Source organism: Ascidiella aspersa, chromosome 4 (genome assembly GCF_963924565.1).
Source record: "Ascidiella aspersa chromosome 4, kaAscAspe10.2, whole genome shotgun sequence".
NCBI classification, from domain to species: Eukaryota; Metazoa; Chordata; class Ascidiacea; order Phlebobranchia; family Ascidiidae; genus Ascidiella; species Ascidiella aspersa.
Window position 1 is genome coordinate 5,254,357 of NC_139450.1, and position 22,322 is coordinate 5,276,678.

The 22,322-nt window shown below is 37.1% G+C and overlaps 2 protein-coding genes across 2 annotated transcripts in view; one reads left to right on the forward strand and one right to left on the reverse strand.

Annotated features, from left to right (window-relative positions):
* LOC146146803 (tripeptidyl-peptidase 2-like) overlaps positions 1–17,472 on the forward strand; it is a 31,329-nt gene extending 13,857 nt beyond the window's left edge. The window contains exons 15-31 of the mRNA XM_083388530.1: positions 366–481; positions 1,341–1,459; positions 2,325–2,431; positions 3,584–3,738; positions 5,202–5,318; positions 6,020–6,214; positions 6,780–6,917; positions 7,424–7,668; positions 8,435–8,513; positions 8,758–8,793; positions 9,795–9,955; positions 11,059–11,155; positions 11,916–12,046; positions 13,087–13,220; positions 13,918–14,039; positions 14,843–14,962; positions 16,702–17,472. Of these exons, the coding sequence (XP_083244656.1) occupies positions 366–481; positions 1,341–1,459; positions 2,325–2,431; positions 3,584–3,738; positions 5,202–5,318; positions 6,020–6,214; positions 6,780–6,917; positions 7,424–7,668; positions 8,435–8,513; positions 8,758–8,793; positions 9,795–9,955; positions 11,059–11,155; positions 11,916–12,046; positions 13,087–13,220; positions 13,918–14,039; positions 14,843–14,962; positions 16,702–16,791 (2,162 nt within the window). The 3' untranslated portion in view covers positions 16,792–17,472. The remainder of the gene's footprint in view (positions 1–365; positions 482–1,340; positions 1,460–2,324; positions 2,432–3,583; positions 3,739–5,201; positions 5,319–6,019; positions 6,215–6,779; positions 6,918–7,423; positions 7,669–8,434; positions 8,514–8,757; positions 8,794–9,794; positions 9,956–11,058; positions 11,156–11,915; positions 12,047–13,086; positions 13,221–13,917; positions 14,040–14,842; positions 14,963–16,701) is intronic.
* A 581-nt stretch (positions 17,473–18,053) lies between these two features.
* LOC146146804 (F-box only protein 36-like) lies at positions 18,054–22,057 on the reverse strand. The gene is made up of 5 exons (XM_083387500.1): positions 21,919–22,057; positions 20,498–20,612; positions 20,075–20,247; positions 19,123–19,224; positions 18,054–18,348 (listed from the first exon to the last, which is right to left on the reverse strand). Exons 1-5 carry the CDS (start codon positions 22,015–22,017, stop codon positions 18,262–18,264), a joined length of 576 nt encoding a protein of 191 aa, XP_083243626.1. The 5' UTR covers positions 22,018–22,057; the 3' UTR covers positions 18,054–18,261.
* Between the last annotated feature and the right edge of the window lie 265 nt (positions 22,058–22,322).

A 22,322-nucleotide genomic window follows, 5' to 3' on the forward strand; every position in this document is an offset into this window, starting at 1 on the left:
CTAACTATCCAGAAAGCCTTTATCAGGCAATGTAGCACACGTGGACAAACAAATAAATACCAGAAGGACTTATTTAAAACATTATGCCTGGTAGCAACAGCACATTTTGTGTCTACACACCTTTTTACACGTTCTCTTGTTTTTCACCAAAATCCCAACCTTAAAAAAACTGCCTGTAGTTTGTGGTTTCTTAAAAAAACAAGACATATAGCTTGAGGTCCGCATCATTTTAATATACTATAAAGCAGACCTAATGAAAATTGATTGGCCGGACAGAAAGTGTGTACAGCATCTATCTAACATATGGCAAATTATATGAGGTTAAAATGTAACAGCTGAACGTATATATGATACTGTTTAAACAGGTCCTGAGGAGAAGATAGACTTCAGCTGTCACATGGCTGTGTGCAGCGACCAATCCTGGGTCATTTGTCCCGCGCACCTCGAACTCATGAACATGCCTCGAAGCTTCAATCTCAAGGTGAACATACCACAAACACATTTGCGCTGATCAGTGTTCCCTCTAATTTTTCACCACGTGCGCGGGTGCCCAAAAATTTGACACAAGAGACGAAAATCAGCGCAAAGTGCCCAAATTAGTAAACGTGAAAGTGCCCAAATAGGCTCTGCGGAAGACCCATTTTTGGGTCTTAATTTTTTTTGTCTGTTTAAGATCCGCGAGCGTATAGATTCACCCGAAGCGTGTCACAGTTTTACTTGGTAGTTTGTGAGGCGGACTTGGCCAAGCTATTTTAGTTTCTGTTCTTAGCATGAAAGTAGAGGGTTGTCATTGAGCAGTGATCACCAAACCTTTTCATAAAGGGTTGAATAACTGTAAATATTGACCAACGCGGACCGGATACTGAATTTTGGATTCACCTTGTTTGGCCTAATTAATAATCATAAAACAAACTAAACATAAATAAGTTTTATCGAAATGTATAGTGAGCTTTATGAAATTATCATTTGATTTAAAATTTCAGCGCTTGTCTAGACTCTACCACAACGAACTTTATTTGGGTTAGGGTGCGGGTTAGTCTTTGGGTTGGAGTGTTTCAAGTATTATTAACTAATAAATGCTTGAACCACCCAAACACAAATCGAAACCCTAACCCAAATATTGTGTGTTGCTTTAATAATGGTTTCAACGCTGTGGTAGGATTATAGACCAGCGTCAAAATTTCTTTAAAATTTAGCTTAGTTTTGTATCCCACAAACATTTCGGTTAAATAGGTATTTGGGGTATTACGGAACGACGCTACTGGCCGGATCTGGCCAACGGACCGTAGTTTGGTGACTCCTTTGCCTAGAGCCACGTTAACCTTTTAACGCTTTTTTAGGTCGATCCCCGAGGCCTGCCACCTGGTGTTCATTTTGCGCGAGTTCAAGGTTTCAACACAAAACAACCGCAGATGGGCGCCCTCTTCAATTTGCCGGTGACAGTCGTCGTACCACACGTGTAAGTGAAGATAGTGTGGGCTGTGATTAGCGTATTGTGGCCTCTCTTTTGGCTGGAGGCGACTGTGGTTTTCCAGCGACGTTTTATTTTGATTTAACGACGGTGTGTTATGTATACATCTCTGTTAGTGACAAAAAAGAGTTAGTGACACGAAGTGGTTTGCGTGTTGGAAGAACGTTTGACAAGCAAGGCATGCACAAAACTCAAAATCATAAGTGATGGTTGTCTTCTTTTCTTTAACCGTTGGCAGAACCATGTATTGCGCTATAAGTTTTAGAAATTCACAATTTTAATCCGATTTTTTCTTGTTTATCAGATTTTTATGTAATTACGTTAAATTGGCTTTTATTCGCCAGTTCACACAGGTTTAGCTGGAAAACACAATGTCAATTTCTTTTTCAGGATACAAAAGTCGACCAAATGACTGATGCCCGAACCTGAAATTATTTAAACTTACTTGAACAACCCAAACCTAAATCTTACGAATCTAAAACTTAAATCTTACGAATCTAAAACTTAAATCTTACGAATCTAAAACTTAAATCTTACGAATCTAAAACCTAAATCTTACGAATCTAAAACCTAAATTTTACGAATCTAAAACTTAAATCTTACGAATCTAAAACCTAAATCCTACGAATCTAAAACTTAAATCTTACGAATCTAATAAATCTCAGGATTTTGTTTGAATTAATGTTGGACTTTGACCGTCTACAGAACCATTGCGCTATAAGTTTAAGAAATTCGCAATTTTAGTCCCGATTCATTCATGTTTATCAGATTTTTTTGTAATTACGTTAAATTGGCGTTTATTCGCCTGTACACAGAGGTTAAACTGGCCAACACAATGTCGTTCTTATTTCAGGATCGAAAAGTCGAGCGGCTACACGCACAAGGGTGAGAGTCGAACTTTCAAGCCCGGACAGATTTCAAGGAACTTCATTCACGTGCCCAAAGGCGCCACGTGGGCAGGTGAGAAAACTGGTTCAAGTTACAATTGTAAAATTGTTCTTCCGGCAACATTTTATTAAAGTACCAAAGTTTTGACCACCTATTCGGGAAATCTTCTTTTTCAAGGCAATATAATTGCAACTAGAGGCAAAAAAAAACAATTGTGTTTTTCCTTTATTGTTTGTCTAGTACAGGGCTTCTTTTCATCGCGCCAAAAACAAGTTTTTTTTTGTCTTGTGGGCCAATGTTTTTAAATTGCGATTCTTAGGCTTATTGCTGGCAAATTATACATAGTCTATGGCATATATACTAACTTTATGGAATGTATACCTTTGTTCAGTTACGGTAGTTATGAAATAATTTCAACACCAAAAAATTAAAAAACAAAAATTAAAGTGATATTGCTATATTGAAGCAAAGCAGTTCGCGGGCCAAAAAGTTCGCGGGCCAAAAAAGCTGAACTCGCGGGCCAACTTTGGCCCGCGGGCCTGCAGTTGGACCACGCTGGTCTAGTATATAAAGTTCACCCATAGTTGCGGTCAATTGTCCATACCTGATAGCAGCGGTAGATTCAGTGTTTTTCGTTATTTGAAAAAAAAAATCGTCCCAGACGCTTCGGGGTAAAATAATAGTTATTAAAGAAAAAACACACACAACGTTATAGAATGTTTTCTCTTCACCACGCAGCAATATATTGAACTTTTGGGAAGCAATTCGTAACTTGTGAAAGTATAGGCAACGTCGAACTATTAATATCGGCGTGACAAATTCAAAAAAATCTTAAATTTAGAATCAAAATTTAGAAAAAGCAGCACACTAACTTTGCTCCAACAATTTTCATGCCAAAAACCTTGAAAAAAATCATCCGACTGATTAAGAGCCCTGTAACAAGAAATTGTTTCCATTTTCTTTTATTAAGAATATTTTTTATTACTTAGTATTTTAGAAATTGTTTCCATTTTTTGTTTTATTTTTTAATTTTTTTTAGAAATTGTTTACTTTTTTTTTATATTTTATTTTGAAATTGTGTCCATTTTCTTTTTGTTTTATTTTTTAAATTTTATTTTAGAAATTGTTTCCATTTTTTGTTTTATTTTTAATTTTTTTTAGACATTGTTGCTTTTTTTGTTATTTTTTAATATTTTTTTCAGAAATTGTTTCCATTTGTTTTAGAGCTAAAGCTTCACAACCACTCGTCGGAGCAGTCGGCCCGCTTCGTTCTCCACTGCGTCCAGCTGCGACCTCAGCGAGCCTGGCGTGAACACGAGTTCTACAAGCTCGTGTCGGTACCGCCGGGTGGCGTTAGTGAGCAGTCCTTCGCCGTTCACGTGAGAGCTGTTTAGTTGTATTCTTCGTGACATCGTGTTGGGAACACGCAATAAGACCTAAAAAGCAACAATACCTAAAGCAGATCTATAAAACCATAGTATTAAGACCAAGGACACAATAAAGCCAAATACGCAGTAATATCCAGTGCAGAATAAGATCGAAATCGACTGAATAAAACCTAAATCTGCCGGAGTATGTCCTAAATAAGGCCCAAATGGCCAAAATAACGCCTGTACCTGTAGGTGAGGGTATGGGACAATCGGGGCCGTCGGTCTGGCATCGGCCGTTTTGGTGACTAACGATGGTTAGTCCCTAATTTTACCGGCACCGTTAGGGCGCCGCTGTTTTGGCACCGCGATTTTGGTCCTATTTGGGGTTATTGGTGGGTAATGGGTGGGGTTAAAAAATGGGTTAGTGTTGAAATTTTTAGGGGAGTTAGTGATGTACTTAAGGGTGGGGTTTGGGATTAGTTAAGGTGTTGTTTAGACCGGATTTTGGCCGTTTAGATCTTATTCGGTCGGATTTAGGACTTACTACGACTATAAGGTGTTAGTCCCATTTTGGTCTTATTCCAGGGGTGGGCAACCTACGGCCCAAGGGTCAGATCTGGCCATCCGACGCAAATGCGACCCGCGGCCTATTTTATAAACTGTACACGAAGCCAACTACTTATGAGCAATTTTCTTGCGCTTCATGCTAATCTTGTTCCTCCATCGAGTGTAAATTTCAAAGTACCCTAGTGTTATCTCTGATTAGCAGTCGTTGTGGTTCCTATGGTGCGTAAAAGTCTACACAAATATGAACTGCCCGCAGAGACATGAGTTTGGTTTTGGCCCGCGACTAGAAAATTGTTACCCACCATGTTCTAAGCCAGGGGTTCTTAAACTTTTTTTACCGCGGACCCCTAAAAATTTTTTTTTTGCTTTGCATGGACCCCGGTAGACAAGAAATGCTCCAAAATGACGTCATAAATTGACGTCACAATACAAATAGACTTCATGACTCTGTTAATTCGGTCTGAGAAATGTGAAAGTTAAATGGAGTCTAACTATACATTCAGTACAAAACCGTTTAATTTTTAATTAAAGTGTTTTTTTTTTAAATTAATAACTTTAGGTATACACTAGTTCTTTAATTAGGCCTTCATGGACCCCCTAAAACTAGTTCACGGACCCCCAAGGGGTCCATGGACCCCAGTTTAAGAACCCCTGTTCTAAGCTATATTGTCGAATGTCTTTCGACTTGTTTTTCGTAGAATATAAGCCACTATTTAAACTCGGTGCAAGTATTTACATTGTGCCGATTGAATATTGAGGAATTTGAGCGCCAGTTGTAAAAGTCAATTTTTTTAATCTAAAATTTCCAATTTAAACAAACAAATGGCATTCCTATACAAATTCCTTCACCACACTTACTTAGTTAGATTCATATTTTATATGGAAGTAAGACATTTTTATTTTAGGATGACATCACAATGGAGCTTTGTATCGCCCGATGGTGGTCAAACCTGGGTGACGTCACTGTTTCTTATGACGTCAAGTTCAAAGGCTTGAAGTTCTCCAGTAAACCGATAACCATGGTATGTGGTGGAATTTAATACAAGCGATATGAGTCTCGCAAAAACTAACATTTACCATACCTTGGAAACTAATGCTAGATAATTCTAGTTTAATGATTTAGAGCAAAATGCTGCTAATTCTAATTATAATCTAATTTGAGAATTAGATTTGTGGTCTAATTCTAGTTCTAATCTAATTCGGATTTTACCAAATATGCTACTTTGTCCAACGGCGTTTTTAGTCTCTCTGTCAAAACAAAGAATTTAATTTATCTTCGGTCGGAAATACTTAGAGGTAATTTTTACAGTCTGAAAAGCATAAGCTATTTTAAAAGGCATGAAATTTAGCACACATATATTGGCCATTCACATTCTTATTAGAATAATTTGCGATTTAAGCTAAATAGATTGTGAATAATTAAATGTAATTCTGTTATAATTTCTACTTAAAATTCCTTTTTTAAAGAATTCGGTATTTCTAATTTAATTAAAAAAAATGAAATGATCTACTTCTAATGTAAGTTGTCAAGTCTGGGGTTCAGCCAAATTTAATCCAGATATAGACAGGCAAATGCAGGGAGATTTTCAACCGGAATTATATTGCCTTAATTATTTTCGCATGATTTTTTTGCATTTACCATCTCTGTACATCCGTATACGTACGCTATAGATAGGTGAAAAGACTGCGCTGGCCTTATAACGTTAAACACTTTCTATTGTAGCACTCCATGGACGGCATCCACCGCGTCGAGTTGTCGACCTTGGCACGCGAGGAAGTACTGCCCTCGGTGACCTTGAAACACGTGGTGCAGGCGCTACGACCTTGCGAGCACTGTGTAAGGCCACTGAGCAGTCGCGACAACGTACACGGCGAACAACCGGTTTATGAGATGGTTAACGTCTACAACTTGCACCTGGTAAGATTCTAAAGTTCGACAAAAATCGCTTAAAGCCAGTTTGCTTTTTTCTTGGTATGCAATTTGTTGAAAAGGGCAATTGTTGAAAAAAAAACGAGATACAAGCTGTGTTGATTATGGTCGGTTGGATAAATAGTCTTATTTTAGTTCGATATTTTAAATATATCACAAAACAAAAATAATTGTTTTCCTTTATAAGGTAAAAAAACTGTCTTTTATAAGATGAAACATACAGGCGCGCCTTGTACATCTGTCAAAAACACTAAACAATTTAAATTGCTCTCTATAGTTTTGCCTTAATTCAATTTAATTTAATTTTACCTTTACCGTGCAGCTGACTGGAAGGTCCATTGGACCCATGGCTACTCCGGCCGTATCGTGCACGAATTTGTTTTTTGTCGCAGCCTACTTGCGTGTTTTAATTTCAACGCCAACGGAAAAATAAACATTACTCACTTAATATACTTACTGATTACTATTTAGCTAAGTAAAGCGTTGATTCCGGCAACAGTTCATGTCCTAAAAAAGTGCCGCGCCCTTTCTTAATATCCCCTCGCTTTTTTAGGCCAAATCCGGCGAAGTCACGATATCGTTTCCACTGTTGTCCGACCTGCTCTACGAAAGCGAATACAACAGCCAGATCTGGCTGCTGTTTGACGCCAACAAGCGGTTCATCGGAGCTGGAGACGCCTATCCCCATCAGGTAGTTTTGTTAGTTCGCATCGCCACATTGAAAAACAATTGCCTGACTTCTTCCACTTAAAGTTTTACTTTTACACATCGAGGTGTACTTATCCAGCGATTGCAATATTTGATTGATATTTTACTAAGGTATTTGGTTAAATACATTAAAGCATTCAGACATTAAGGAGGTGTACTTTTCCACCTATTGAACTTGTGACTTATATCTTACTAAGTTAACTCAGTTAATTGGTAAAATAAATTTAATGCTATATATTTACGATTTATTACTGCCAATCAAAATATAACCACTTAATCTGATGGCAAAATAAAAATCACAAGTTAAGAAAAGATAAAAAAAAACTTTCTTTAATTAAATTTTGAAACCTGTACCATCAGACTATAGGCCTATCCACTTTAATTGGGGAATTAAGGCTTTGATTATAATTATGTCTCAAAATCCAGTAAAATCGGAGGCTTGCTTGTTTACGGACCCCCCAACATGCAAACATGACGTCATCTTTTCAGTACCCGCAAAAACTGGACAAGGGTGATTACGTCATTCGCCTGCAAGCCAGTCACACGTCACGTGACGCCCTCGTGCGCCTCAAGGACGCCGCGCTCTCCGTCAAGGTCAAACTACCCTCGTCGGTCACGCTTGACGTGTTCGCCAACCACAGGGAGGCGCTGTTGGGCGGGGGCAAGATGACGTCACAGTTCGCACGCCCCGGATACCCCCTACCCCTCTACGTTGCCCCCCTGGCCGAAGACAAGTAAGGCCCCTGATTTAATTTTGGCGTTTTTTGTAGAATTACAAAGGCAATATATTAACCGTTGCTACTAGGCATTGTAATATTGTTAAAAAACAACTCCTCTGGTAATTGTAATTGTTAACCAACGTTTCGGCAACCTATTTAAATCGCTTTCGTAAGGGTGAATGACATCGAACACTATAGTACAATATATGGAAAACACACAAAGCTGATTTGGCATGCTACAAACACTTGCTGAAGGACTAGATGCGTTACGTTATTGCTGATTGTTTGTTATTTTGTCGTTGCTCGCGTTTTTTTTTTGCATTTTTCCTTCGTGTGTTTTTCATTTATTGTTCTAAGAGCTTTCTGTGTCATTCACCCTGACGAAGGCGATTTGAATAGGTTGCCGAAACGTTGGTTAAGAATTACAATTACACGAAGAGCTGTTTTTGATTAATATTACAAGAAAATGCCTCAATAAAGCTAAACAAATGTTTAACAAAAGTTTTTTAATCGAAAATTTTCGGAAATGCAGAAGTATTTTTTTTGCTCTAACGAAAACTCTATGAAGGTCATTTATATTTATGCTACCTAACTTATGTTATCTTTTTTATCAATTCATAAATTTATAAAATTCAAGACAATTTTTTTGTATCCGGCCGGTGATTTTTATTTCACAGCCCTTTATTTTTAAAATTGTATCAATGTTTTTTTCGTACCCAAAATAATGGAAAATTAAGCCTTGTGAAAAATAAACGAACTTAAAAATTGCTCGTTGTCGCAGGTTGCCGAAATACACGGCGGCCGGTCAGTACCTCGCCGGTTCGATGAGCGTTGCAAAGTGCGAAACAGGCAAAAAAGCGGTGAGTTCTTGTGATGTTAAATGCTTGTAGGGCTGTACTTTTCATTTAGGCCGAGGTGGTGAGTTCGAACCTCACCGCAAGCTAGGTTCTTCTAGCCTTGCCTTGTTTGCACGAAAGATAATCTTAATTAGGCCAACTAAGTTCGCCAACCCTTTTTTCGCTTGGGCATCTGTTGGTTGCGTTTGAGATAACTCACAACACAAGTTCTGTGTAGAATTTATATATCGACTGTCTTTGTTAACAGAATACGTATTGCGGAAAAAAGCAAAGGTTCGCACAGGTACGCCTTCTAAAGCTTCTGTTATCTTTCTGAGTTGTGTTTTTGTTAATGCTTATTTTTTTATTTGAGTGGTTGAGTTTTAACTTTGTTGCTGTCTGAAATGGTACGTTAGTTGACCACTTTTAAAAAGTCTATTGCTTCACCTTTTTTTACCTCCTGGTGCAAATGTTTACATTTTTAGAACGAAGTTTTACTGACCCCGTTATACACGAGTGTATATTAATAAATATCTGAATGTTATTTGTAATTATCTAAATATGGGTTGACGGATCTCGATTAACAATTCTACCGACTTATCACACAATTTACAGTTTCATATAAATTATAAAAAATTGAAAATGTTGTATTGGATGTTTGTTAAGTATAGTGGCATAACACTGCCTGTAGTGTAGAATGTTGGTTGGTCAACGGTTGCCTTCCCATTTCGCCAAGCGTAATCCGCTCAATTCTTCATTTTATTCGGATTCAAAAAAACACAAACATGCTAGCCATTTAGTTCCTATCTCGGCAACTTTGTTGTTAGACTTCGAAACCGCAAGATTTCTGACATAACAGCCTATTATGACCGATACAATTTCCCATACTATATTAGTACTACTTTTATTAGGGAATGCTAACAGTTTACCAGTTGAGTTTATATAGGAACGTGGCTATAACCCCTCCTTCCCCCTAACTTCATTTTTGGCCTATTTTAAATACGCAAATTCGAAACTTTTTCTTGATCCGCGCAAATTTGGTTTATGTTTTCAGTATGCCTTAAGTTTGCCTTTATAAAAATTGCAAGATTTCACGTAAAAACTAAACGTCCTGTGTAAAAAAGGCAGTCCCTTACTCGAAACGTCGTGTGCTTAGGACGTTTGCCCCTTCCAATAAAGGAAAAAAATGTGTAATGTTTATTAGAAAGTTTTAACAAAGTCGTCACAAAGTTTTACCTTTAAAAACAGCAAGGTTCCACGTAAAAACTAAACGTCAGTCCCTTACTCGTAACGTTATGCGTTTAGGACGTGTGCCCCTTCCAATACGTGCTGATCGACCCACCGGCCAAGGGCAAGTCGTCGAGCCGGAACGGCGCCAAGAAGGCCGCGTCGGCCAAAATCCAGGCGAAAAGCCCAGAGAAGTGCGACGAAGAAATGCGCGATTTGCAAATCAACTGGATCACGAAGTAACATTTATTTGGCATATTGAGCAATGTTTTCTGTATATAAAGCCAGACCTATTCATGCTAAGGAGTTAAAGACTGCACAAAAGTCTAGTTGTGTTATAAGTTAATATTGTTATTTCACATTCTGATTTGGCAGTGCAGGATTATTTATTTATGTTGAAGAGTTAAAATTGATTCCAAAGACTGCACAGAAGTTCTAGTTATGTTATAAGTTAATAGTGTTATTTCACATTCTGATTTGGCAGTGCAGGATTATTTATTTATGTTGAAGAGTTACGATTGATTCCAAAGACTGCACAAAAGTCTAATTGTGTTATAAGTTAATAGTGTTATTTCACATTCTGATTTGGCAGTGCAGGATTATTTATTTATGTTGAAGAGTTAAAATTGATTCCAAAGACTGCACAAAAGTCTAATTGTGTTATAAGTTAATAGTGTTATTTCACATTCTGATTTGGCAGTGCAGGATTATTTATTTATGTTGAAGAGTTAAAATTGATTCCAAAGACTGCACAAAAGTCTAATTGTGTTATAAGTTAATAGTGTTATTTCACATTCTGATTTGGCAGTGCAGGATTATTTATTTATGCTGAAGAGTTACGATTGATTCCAAAGACTGCACAAAAGTTTAGTAATGTCCTGATTCAATGGTGTTATTTACACTCTGATATGGCAGTGTATAATATTCGTCATTCGACAGTGTACCTGAATAGTGTTCACTACCTTGTGATATAAACTGTATGTTTTGCCCATTGTTTTACTGTAAATAATATGTCAATCGAGGAAAGCATCTTTCAAAGGAAAAAAGTGTAAAAAAGGATCCAATTGCGGTTTAAGGGGTCAACTAACTGTCCAATGTGTTCCAACCTGCATCATACATGGCTGAGGTTACGGCCCGATTAATTTAGAATTGTCCATTTACATTAGCCAACTTGAATTTTAGGGTTGTCCATAATTGCACAATCCACATAACCCAGATTGGCCCAATGATAAATTTAGAGCTAAACACTCGGACGTTTTTCCCGTATTCGGTTAGGTAGGTTAATCCTATATTGTGCTTTATTGGCCATAATCTTACTAGTAAATTTAATTTCGATTTTTAGACACGAGCGTCTTGATTTGTTCGAGAAGCTTCGCTCCGACTGGCCAGAACACCTCGCTCTTTACGCCGCCAAAATGCAAGCCCTTGATGCTTCCAAGGTTGGTTGTTGGAAGGGTTGTCACATACTTGTTATTTAGTTCGATACCGATAACCGATATTTAAAAAAAAGAGTATCGCGATCCGACCCTATGCCAAGTGACGTCATTACTACGATGAAGTAGCAAAATTATAGTTATTGCAAAGTGCTCTGGTAGCGATCATCGCTTCTTTTTGAAAAGTAAACTTTTCTTGGAAATTTGCCTTTAAAGGTAGAAGGTTGGATCGCAAAACATGGCTGTAATCCACAAACTTGATTTGGTATCGGATCGGCACCGATACCACCCTGGTATCGGACGAGTAGCGATGCTACCTTGACTTGATATCGGTTATCGGCCCCGATCCGATCTTATCGGACATCCCTAGTTGTTAGTGTTAAGATTAAAAGTGAGTTTGCTAAAGCACATTTTGATGTAAGCGTTTTATGATCTATTTAATGGTGCATTCTATCACTTGGTCAAACGGACAAAGGTCACTAAGCACATGGTGCCTTGACATAGTAGACACTTACTGTTGTAATTACCTTGTCGCGGTAGGAGTTCATATTGTGAGTTACTTGTAAGTGTTTGGTGATGATGGTTAACTTCCACTGATGCTGTTTTTGTTTCAATAACATTGTTTTGTATTCTATTTGAATAAGATATGATAATGACTATCGGATCCATTAGTTTTCAGTTAGCATCTTTGTAAACGGCATGCAACTTTATAGGTAGATAAAATGTGTGTATGGCGTGACTAATTGACACTTTGTTTTTGCGGCAGGACCGAGAGGCCAATTTGGACGAGATCATCGCCACCGCCGACGAAATAATTTCTCGCATCGATGTAAACCAACTCACTTCACTCTACGGACTCAAGTTCGACCCACGGCCAGACGCCGCTTCTATCAAAAGGTACCTTCTTTTGCAGTTCGTTTTCTATCAAAACGCCCAACATTCACTTGCGACGTAATAGTGGTAATTCGAGTATACTTTCTGTCTGGCTTGTCTAGTGATTAGTTTTTTTAATAGTGTGCTGTTTATTCTCTATTATAGAGCTTCCAAAATCGGCCAACACTTAATACTGATAATAATCACCTGTTTCAACAGCTCAGTTGGTAGAGCGACGGTCCCGGCTTGACCGGAGGTCGTGAGTTCGAACCTCACTGCAGGCTAGTTGTTTTTCTAGTCTGTCCTGCTTGCACTATAGATCAACAGATTTGGTGAGTCTGCAATGGCTTTCGGTGTACTAATTATACGTAAGCCGTAATCGTTTGTCAAAAAGCAGCTTCAGAAGGGTTAGATCTCAGTTGTTAACACACATATGTGTGCAACTGTGCATGTTTTATTGAATAAATGATATGGTACTGTGGATCCCCTTCAATGAGTTTGCTTGAACTAACAGATTGAGCAAGCATTGGCGTATGGTTGTTTCTCGGCTCGCTCCTCTCTGAGCCTGCTTAGCTCAGTTGGTAGAGCGACGGTCCCGGCTTGACCGGAGGTCGTGAGTTCGAACCTCACTGCAGGTTAGTTGTTTTTCTTGCCTGCCCTGCTTGCATCATTGATCGACAGATTTGGTGAGTCTGCAATGGCTTTCGGTGTACTGTTTCAACAGCACTGATTTAAAGCACTACATACTGGCTTGCTTTTATCCACTGTAATAAAATCCCTGTTAAAACTAAAGACTTACTGTACATAGGTTCAGTGAGGTTTCATATCGTTCTTGCTTCTCACGGCCTACCAGCTAAAATTATGAGCGGGGGTCTCCTGCATCACTATTACTTTAGACGCTAAGTTTTTATTACAGGAAAAAAACAGCATTACGATTTGACGGCGTCCTGTATACAATATATGTTGATATTTTTAAAAGTGACAAACATCGTATTGGTAAAACGAAACAGCTCCATAGAATTGGGTGCAACGAACACTGGTTTACGCTTGCTGTTATGTTTCAGTGATTCGGATAAGCAGCGAGGTCAGCTAGTGGGCGCTCTTGTGACCAAGGGATGCGCGCTCGCCGACAAGATTTGCAAGATGACCGAAGAACGTGAAGCAATGAATGAAACCGAGGAAGATTACGGATCTGCCGGTGAGTACACATCACCAGGATTCTCAGTTTTCTTTACAAACGCATAGTGTTGTAATGACTTGACTTAAATGCATTTTACTATCTGGCGGATCGGTTTATCCGATATTAAAAAATAGTGAATCGAGCAATTTAGCATTGAAACTGACTTTTTAATTATTGTTTTAATTTATGATAGTGAATTTAAGATACAACGTAAGTTTAACTGCAAGGCATGCTTTGCAAGTAAATTGATTGACAGTTAATCAGAACAATCACCTAATACCATAGGCATGCCTATTGTAGTAACTGTTCTAGGGTTAAAACTTAAGTATAGTCAAAGTCAATAGTCATGAACTGTGATTTCGTACCAGTGTTGTAAACAAGTCATTTTCAAATCACTTAACTCCCAGTCATGTCATTTGTGAAATATCCTGAGTCCAGGTCGAGTCTTTTCAAAAAATAACAAGTCAAGTCCCAGTCCAAGTCATCAGTTGCCCAAGTCAAGTCTTAACTAGAGCAAGTCTTCTTCAAGCTAACCCACTAATATAATAACAAAACGCTATTGGTTGAAAATAAACCTGAAAGTGAAAAGTAATCAGCGCGTTAGTTGGGAATTTTTCTCGCTTTGCACAGCCTTCACAAAGGCTACAGCAAGGAGCGAGTTCAACTGTTTGTTATTTTCTTTATTCCTCCGCCCTTTTAAGACATGTTTTTTTAGACGGAGAAATACACGAAAGCAAGCGCGAGGATGGGGAGCAGTCGGGCGTGAAAGAAGAACTTGTGAAACTGACGGAACTTCACAACATGCTGCAGATGTTCGTTGAGGCTGCTGACTCAAAGGTATACGGCGCCTTTCGGAGAGGCTATATAGTATATATTATAATATTGACACGTGGTCACAAAAAAGGTTTTATATAATGCGATCAAAAACGATAGGCGCGCAAACTTACGTGATCTTTTGCGCGAGATTTTGTGTGTGTTGGTTTAAGTTAAGTTTTTCGAGCTGAAAACAGTAGAAAAAATTCGTCAAAGACTACGTTTTATTATGTGTGTGTTGAGTAAATAATGTGCTGTTCACTCTCTAGTAAAGCTTAAAAAATCGGCCAAAATTTTGCAAATACCGATAATAGTCACTTGGTTCAACAACACTGATTTAAAGCACTACATACTGGCTCGCTATTAAATATAATCAAATGCCTGTCATAACTGAAAAATTATTTTACATAGGTCCAGTGTGTTTTTTTCTTTTCACGGCCTACCAGTTAAACCCTCACCGTTGGCAAATATGACTACATTTATCGCGGCTCGCGACGCTCTGGCAAATGAGTTAAAAATCCCAGTCCAGTTTTTCGAGCTGAAAGCTTTAAACAAATCCTTACGGTCCATGTTTACCATTTCCCGCATGCTGAACAAACAACCCATCAACTGCTGTGTTACCGTTGTTGTAGTTTTACATAATAATTTACTATTCGATCTACTAACTTAGACAGGTACGTTTATGCAGGCCGAGCGGTCCACCTTTTTCAGCGTGTTAAAACTCTTGTTGTTCATTGAGATATAAAATGTGTTTGATTTACACCCAACGTACTGGAAAGCATCATGTTTTGACTTGAGCCTAATAACCGCTTAATATGTCTTAACAGATGCTGCCCTTTGTGTACAAGTACGGACTTGCCAAGAACCTGTTCGGTTTGTCGGCAAAAAGCCTCCTAAAGCAGTGTGAAGATAAGAACAACAAAGAGACAGATCTTAAGTTCATCAAGGTCAGTCACATTGGCTCTTTGTTATCTTAACCGTTTTCCCTGAGAAGAATTAGTGCGGCTATTTTCACTGTTAGCCTTGCTGTATTGAAAGGCTGCTGTCACTGTGGGCCTGTTTTTATGCACTTAAGCACGCCTATCTGTAAATTAAGCATCAGGTTTTTAGTCACTATTCCAGTGATTCCCAGACTGTGTGCCGCGACACCCAATGTGCCTCAAGTAATTGTCAAGTGTGCCGCGAAACTTTTCTAATTTTTGAAAATAAGTTATTCTGTATTAGCAATAGGCATACACGCAAGCATCAAATTAGTAATATTTAGAGATTTACATTTAGTTTGTCGTGTGTTACGGGCGATTGTAAAATTACTCATATTGTTTTTTTCTGTTAGAAGTGTGCCGCGAATATTTAAGATTTTTTAGGCTACCGAAAACATAAAAAAAATTATACCATGAAATCCACATTGGTATATACTGTGATGTAGCCCTGTTGAGGTAGTACTGGTCAACGAACACGTCGCACTGATATTTCGCCCGCCTTCGTAGAGGCTATTACCGAAATCAGTTGGGTAATCAGGCCCACACTCTGAATAGGCCAACTCTGATAGGGTAATTAGCCTTCTGAAGATGCCCGGTATATGTATTGTTGATAAGTATTTCGATTAAATTGACTTTCTCTGACTTAAGCGCCAGTTTTTGAAAATCCTAGAGCAGGGCTCCCAAAACTTTTTAGTGTGCTATTTGATTTTCTTAAACTTTTATTAAAATTCGACAGTAAACCGAACAATTTTAGTAATAAACCGAACAGTTTTAGTTGTCGGCATTTTCGCACGCATTTGTTGAAGTAATGCGTGCCAGTTTGGGATTGTTTTTGTTTTTATTCATTTCTTCTTTTGCGTTTCAAAATGCAGAAAAGTTCAACTTATATGGATTCAGTGTAAAATTGATTTAGGCCGACTAGCGACATCCAGTATAGTTAAGCCCCTTCTGTTAGCTATATGCAGATCAATGCAGTATAGCGGAATTTATTAAAACCAACAACCATCCTCAAATCCAATAGAATAAAAATGCCATTATATATTATAACTTTCATTGAATGGTAATATGGTACTGTAGACCCTTCAGTGTGAAGTTTAGGCGTATGGTTGTTTCCGACTCGCTCCTTTCTGAGCCCGTGTAGCTCAGTTGGTCATTCATTGAATATATGGCCGTGGAGTTTTTCTGTCGTAATTAAATCTTAGAATTGGAATCTGTTTAATTTAACGTCCGAATTTTGCTGCTTTGAACGTAGACACTTATGCACATAACTGTAGAGAAATAATACTTTTTCCACCGTCAAATGGGATTTAAGATTATTTTCTCGTCGCAAAAATGTCGGGCTTTCCGCCTGTTACTATATAGTTATAATCTAGCGGTTCTCAACCGAGTGGCCGCGGCACTCTAGGATGCCATTTTTAACGTTCCAGGGTGCCGAGAGATATTTCAAATTCTTTATGATTCCAATTTTTGCTCTATTGGTAAGCTTTTTAATACAAGATTTTGTGTACGATAATTTAAAAACAGTTTTTTTTAACCTTGTTGCACAGTTAATGTGCTGTTTCAATCTCGTTTATTCTTACGTTACAGTTAACCACTCAGCAAAAATACAAGCAAGGGTGCCGCGAACTATTTATAATTTCTGATAGGGTGCCGCAAGCCAAAAAAGGTTGCGAAACACTGTTGTAATAAAATCTTAACTTTTCTAGGTCTGTCGCAAGCTCGGGTGGAACCATGTGGAACAACATTTCGAGCGTTTCCTCCCTATTAAATACCCACCCGCCTACATTCCTTTCTAAGTCGACGAAGGCCAAAACAAGTGCTTTGGCAAATTTCAATGAACTTTTGCGAAACTCGTGGCTCTAATGTATATTTCTAGTCCCGTCAGTGGCCAACATTTTATCTCTCAAGCGTTTTATATCCTTTTTATTTTCTGGTGTTTTGCCCATAGCGAAGTTTTAGTGTTGTTTTTTGTGATGTCACTGATTGTCTGTGACGAATCTCAACTTAGATTTGACGTGGAAGCACTGTTTTTAATTATACCTGAACCTGCGTTACTGCTCTGCGATATTTTTAAATTTGCTTATGCTTGATAATCTATACTGCAGGTTTGCAGATCGTGTTTTAGGTAGAAGAGTTTTGAAAAATCTCGCATGTATCATTAAAAAAATTTAAGTTGTCGATTAGTTGATTTCCAATGATAAAAACACATATGTAACCAATTAATGTCTTATTTTACGAATGTGTTTTTGTATTTCTTGGTGCAACGTCTGGACACCAAATGTTTTATTACAAAATTGACAGCATTGGCATGATTTTCTACGAATAAGTAGTAGCCAACGCGTAGCCGAACTATTAGATCACACCTGGGCAAAATAAGGACTAGATCACACCTGGGCAAAATAAGGCCCGTCATTCAATTAACCCTGCCTGCGGCTAATTTTTCGTACACTTTTTCAATAAAAATGAACCTTAACGTTTTTTATATTGGTTTTAAAATATGCTATTGAATAAATTACACTTGTAAGGCCACCTTACTTTTCCGTTCTCTAATCAGCTTATCAACACAACGCTATTTACAGTTTGTTTTGAAAAATATTACAATTTTAGGTTCCTTTTTGGTTTCCATTTCTGATCCAGCCTGACACAACATATCCTGTTTCTTGTGGCCCCCAGTCGAAAATAAATGCCACCAACTTTTTAAATACAGTAGGCTACAATTAATGTACCGGTGTTTTAAACTAGTCATTTTGCAATGACTAAAGTCCCAGTCAATTCACTTGTAAATAACGTAAGTCCAAGTCGAGTCTTTTAAATAAATAACAAGTCTAATCCCAGTCCAAGTCATCGGTTGACCAAGTCAAGTCTATGTAAAGTCCTGGTAAAAAAATAAAACAATATGGGATTGGCAAACCTGTCCGATTATTATGATCAATAACTGAAGTCAATTCATTACAATACTTCCTCGTTTAAAACTTTAGATTTTCTCAAAACATACTATGATCAAATAAAATCTAATTTTTTGCACTTGCGAGTTAAATTAAGCAAAACTTTGTTTGGGAATGACCCTTGCCACGCAATTTATGGTTTATTATGAAAATAAAATCAGCAATATACAAACACATTAAAAAAAACTTTAGGAAGGATATGAAAAGTTAAACACTTGAAAGCACCCGAAAACAAAATGAGAAATGCCAGCCAACAGTTTAAAACAGTTGCAGCCTGAGAGACTTAAAGACATGGGATCGACATTATTTTCTCGCCATCATTTATTCGGGCTGGTTTTCAGTGAACTGCGCCCTTAGCTGATGGCGACGCATTTGAGCCTGGAGTTGCAACTTGTTTGTGAAGAAAACCTGAAAGTTTTAAAAGTTGATTTTTAGCGCATTGTGAAAACCTCAAACCAAATTAAATTTGAAGGCCAACTTCTAAGTCAATCCTTAGTAATAAAAACACTAGGCTACAAACATTTTAGTCTTTAAAAGCTTATTTGATCTATACTAGTAATTCGTGAGCCTATGTTTGATGGATCCCACAGTTAGATCTCGTAGCTCCGAAAAAGAGTTTTATAACAACTTTGCGAACAAACAGAGGAGAAGAAATAAACCAAAATAAATAAATATGGTTACTAAATAACGCAAAAGTATTTTGCGCTCGCTTCGTAAATCTAAAACGAACGTTTGTTTCAGTAAACCACATACACATTTAGAAATAGGAACTAAAGGCATTTTACAGGGCTGGATTAAGGGTAGTGTAGGCCTTAAGGCTGTTTACTAGTGAAGGGCCTAAAAAGTAGTAAAAATACATAGATGAAAAATTGAAATCTGTATCACTATAAGCCTTACACAAATGCAACCTTCAAAAAGTCGAGGGCCGAATTTTTCAAGGGCCAAAGGCTGTTGTCTTAGTAGCCCAATGGTTTATCCACCACTGTTTTTTTACGATAATGTTATTAGATTGGAAACGAACGTGGCTAGGCTTTCAGAACCAAACCTTGAGCAATATCGCCCGGTAGCACTTGTACACTATTAGCTTAGCATACACTTGATGTTGTGGTACAATGCACGGTCTCGCGCACAAGTGTACACGACAAATAAGAAAAGGCCGAAACCACTGGCAGGGTTACGTACGTGCTTCCACCCCACTTCGCCAGCAAAAAGCTTCATCTCCGGCGTTATTGTGTCGCAGTGGCTCTCAACGATGTGCTCCCACAACTGCTCAGAGTTGCACAGCTGGAAACAAACTTCAATTAGAGTTTGCTTTCAAGGTTTGAAACCACTCGGATCTATGTCGTTTAATATTGGCGGAACGCAATATTAAAACTGAGTAAAACCTGATTTAGGCTGTATGTCCAATTTTAATATATTGGCATAACTTTAACGTTCGTTTCACATTTCGGGTGTGCTAGTATTCAAAAGATTTTAGTATGAACTATTTTAACCAATGTTATTTGTTCTGGCCTTTTTTAAACTTGTCCATTTAACTATCAGAAATATAACCAATTAAAACAAACCAATAAAATAATACAAAACAGTTTACTACTAAAATCACAAGCAAACATAATCACTTTTTTTTATTTATTAATCGTTTAAATTAAAATGTCGGGCATTAAAACACAAAATCTTGTCAAGGGTAACTTGAGCCGAATCCATTATTCTTGAATACAATAGTTGTGAAATGGTGAGCACAGTCATGATCAGATTGAATTCTTTTGTCTGCTTAACAACACCAGCACTACATTTCCATTCTTGACTCACACAAACAAAACTCCATAGTTTGCAGAGTACAGCATATGTCAAACGGTATAAATTAACTTTAAAGATTAAATTATAAAATCTGTTCAATTTTTGTTTTCTTACGTTTATAAAATAAATTGCACTGTATGAGTTTTGCCCCAAAACACTTTGGCGTAACAATTTTTAGGGCATTGTATTTTATAATATACAAGACCTTTAAAGTTACCCTACTGAGCCATATTACCTTGGATATTTAATTTAAAACATGTTATAGCTTTAATTTCAACACCAGATCCTCGCATGAAACCTTTATTTATCCTAGTACAATATTAAAAATTGAGCCTACCTCATGAAAATGCTTGTTAGTTTGTGCCAACTTTCCCAAATCTTCAAGTTCCATGAAGGAAATTATGTAGACCTGAAGCGATTTTTTCAGCCTTGGAAAGTAGTCAAAATTCCCTGAGCACAAGTCTTTTACATAATTCAACATGTGCGCGCCGAACACTCGCTTTACTTCAGCTGCAAGACAAATACACAAAAAATACCCATGTGTATCAGTTATATAAAACTAAATAAATAAACATGTTATTTATGTAATATGTTTGATGCCATTGACAAGTTGAACCTTATAAACTAAATATTTTAATTTGTTTTACTTTTTTGCCACTGAACAAAAACAATTATAAGTATGGTATATATATAGAAAATATATAAACATTTAAACAGGTTTATACATGTATTCTGTATGAAATTAGTGCATAGTACTTACTGTGCATATTTAAATCATGCAAGAAATCTTCATGGCTTTCTTTACTTTCACTGGGAGAAACTTGTGTGTCCGATTTTAGACAGGCAGGATTAATCTTCCAGTACCTCCAAATAAACTACAACATGAATGAGTAAAATATGTGTTGAAATTTTTGTCAAAAAAGTCAAAATTTTGTCAAAGTTTAGAAGTTAAGTCAAGATTTGTCAAAATTGTTTTAAAATTGTTTACAAAATGCCCCAAAATTGTTACAAAAAGTAGCAATATTTTTTAATTGTTATTGAGTTTAAATTTTTTTTAATTAGATTCAGAAACATTTTAACTGTATTATATTTGCATTGGAGCAATATATATATGATATATGTTTAACATCTCAGATTTGGACAAATGTTTATTAAATAGTATTTCCTGCATTGTTTAAATCAATGTATTTCTGAAAGGTTAAACTTTTGGTAAATCGAATATTTTTAGGTCAAACAGGTAAAATAATATATAAAAAAAAAAATTTGTCAATGTATTTAACACAGAATTGTGAAAATGTCTATGAACAAACTTATCTTAATTTGACTTTGCTATTATTGGTGAAAAGTACCAAAGTTATATACAACATTCTCTATTTAACAATATAATGATGCCAAGTAGGGATGTTCAAAGTAGAATATCGAATCCCTGGATTCAAATCCAATTCTGCCGTTGATTTAGGGCAGGGGTTCTTAAAACTTTTTTCACCGCAGACCCCTAAAATTATTTTTTGCTTCACGTGGACCCCTGTAGGCAAGAAATTATTAAAAATGATCTCATAAATTGACGTCACAATCAAATAGCCTGTCAGAAATATGCTGATGGTTTAAATAAAAAGGAGTCTAACATTCAGTGGTAAAACGTTTTATTTTTAATTAAACTCTTTTTTTTTCAATTTGATTACTTTTTAAACGTACACTAATATTTCAATTTCGCCTTCATGGATCCCCTGAAATTAGTTCACGGACCCCTTGGGGGTCCATGGACCCCAGTTTAAGAACCCCTGATTTAGGGTAATTGGAACCGATATAATTGAAGTTTTTACCGCCGATTGTTGCGCCTAATTGTACGAACGCGAGTGGCAAGTTTGGATTAAGGCCTGTCTCTGCGGCAACACATTTATAGTGCTTGCTTTAAATGTAGCTGCAGTGCAGTGTCAGGGGTTTTTCGGGCGACCTAATTACTTCGCGTCTCGCGATAACCTTCGCCTAATGATTAAGTGTCAATCAAGCGTTATTGGAATAACCCGCAGTACTGTGTAGATTCTCCACTCCTGGTTAGTTGCCACTTAAATGCCATACTTCTACAAAAATGAAAACCTATCACATATATTTTTGTGATCGCTGTGATAGATGATGGAACAGCCTTATTTTTGGTAAGCAAATTTCAACAAAGGTCAGTACCTCTTTCATTGTCATCTGCATATTCACAAAATCTTTACTGGGAGCTGGAGCTTGGCCACTTTGATTCAACATCTTGCCATCTTTCAGCAAACTTATCATCACGATTTTAGGTTATTTCTTCTGAAAATATTGTCTTAGCACCATAAAGCAGTAGGCAATATATTAGGTTTTGTTAAATATTATAAAATAAATTAATATTAAAAAGTACAATAAAACCCAAAATAGGCGATGGACCGGTTTATATCACAAGGCATAGTTTGTCTGAAATTTTTTGCATCAGCCCAAAAGTTTAAAGTTGTAAATATATAAGTGGAAAAAATCTCTTAATAAAATAGGTTCTATTGGTTGAGAGTTAGTGTTTGGGTGGTCCAAGTATTGGTTGCTGGTCTAGAATCCTACCACAA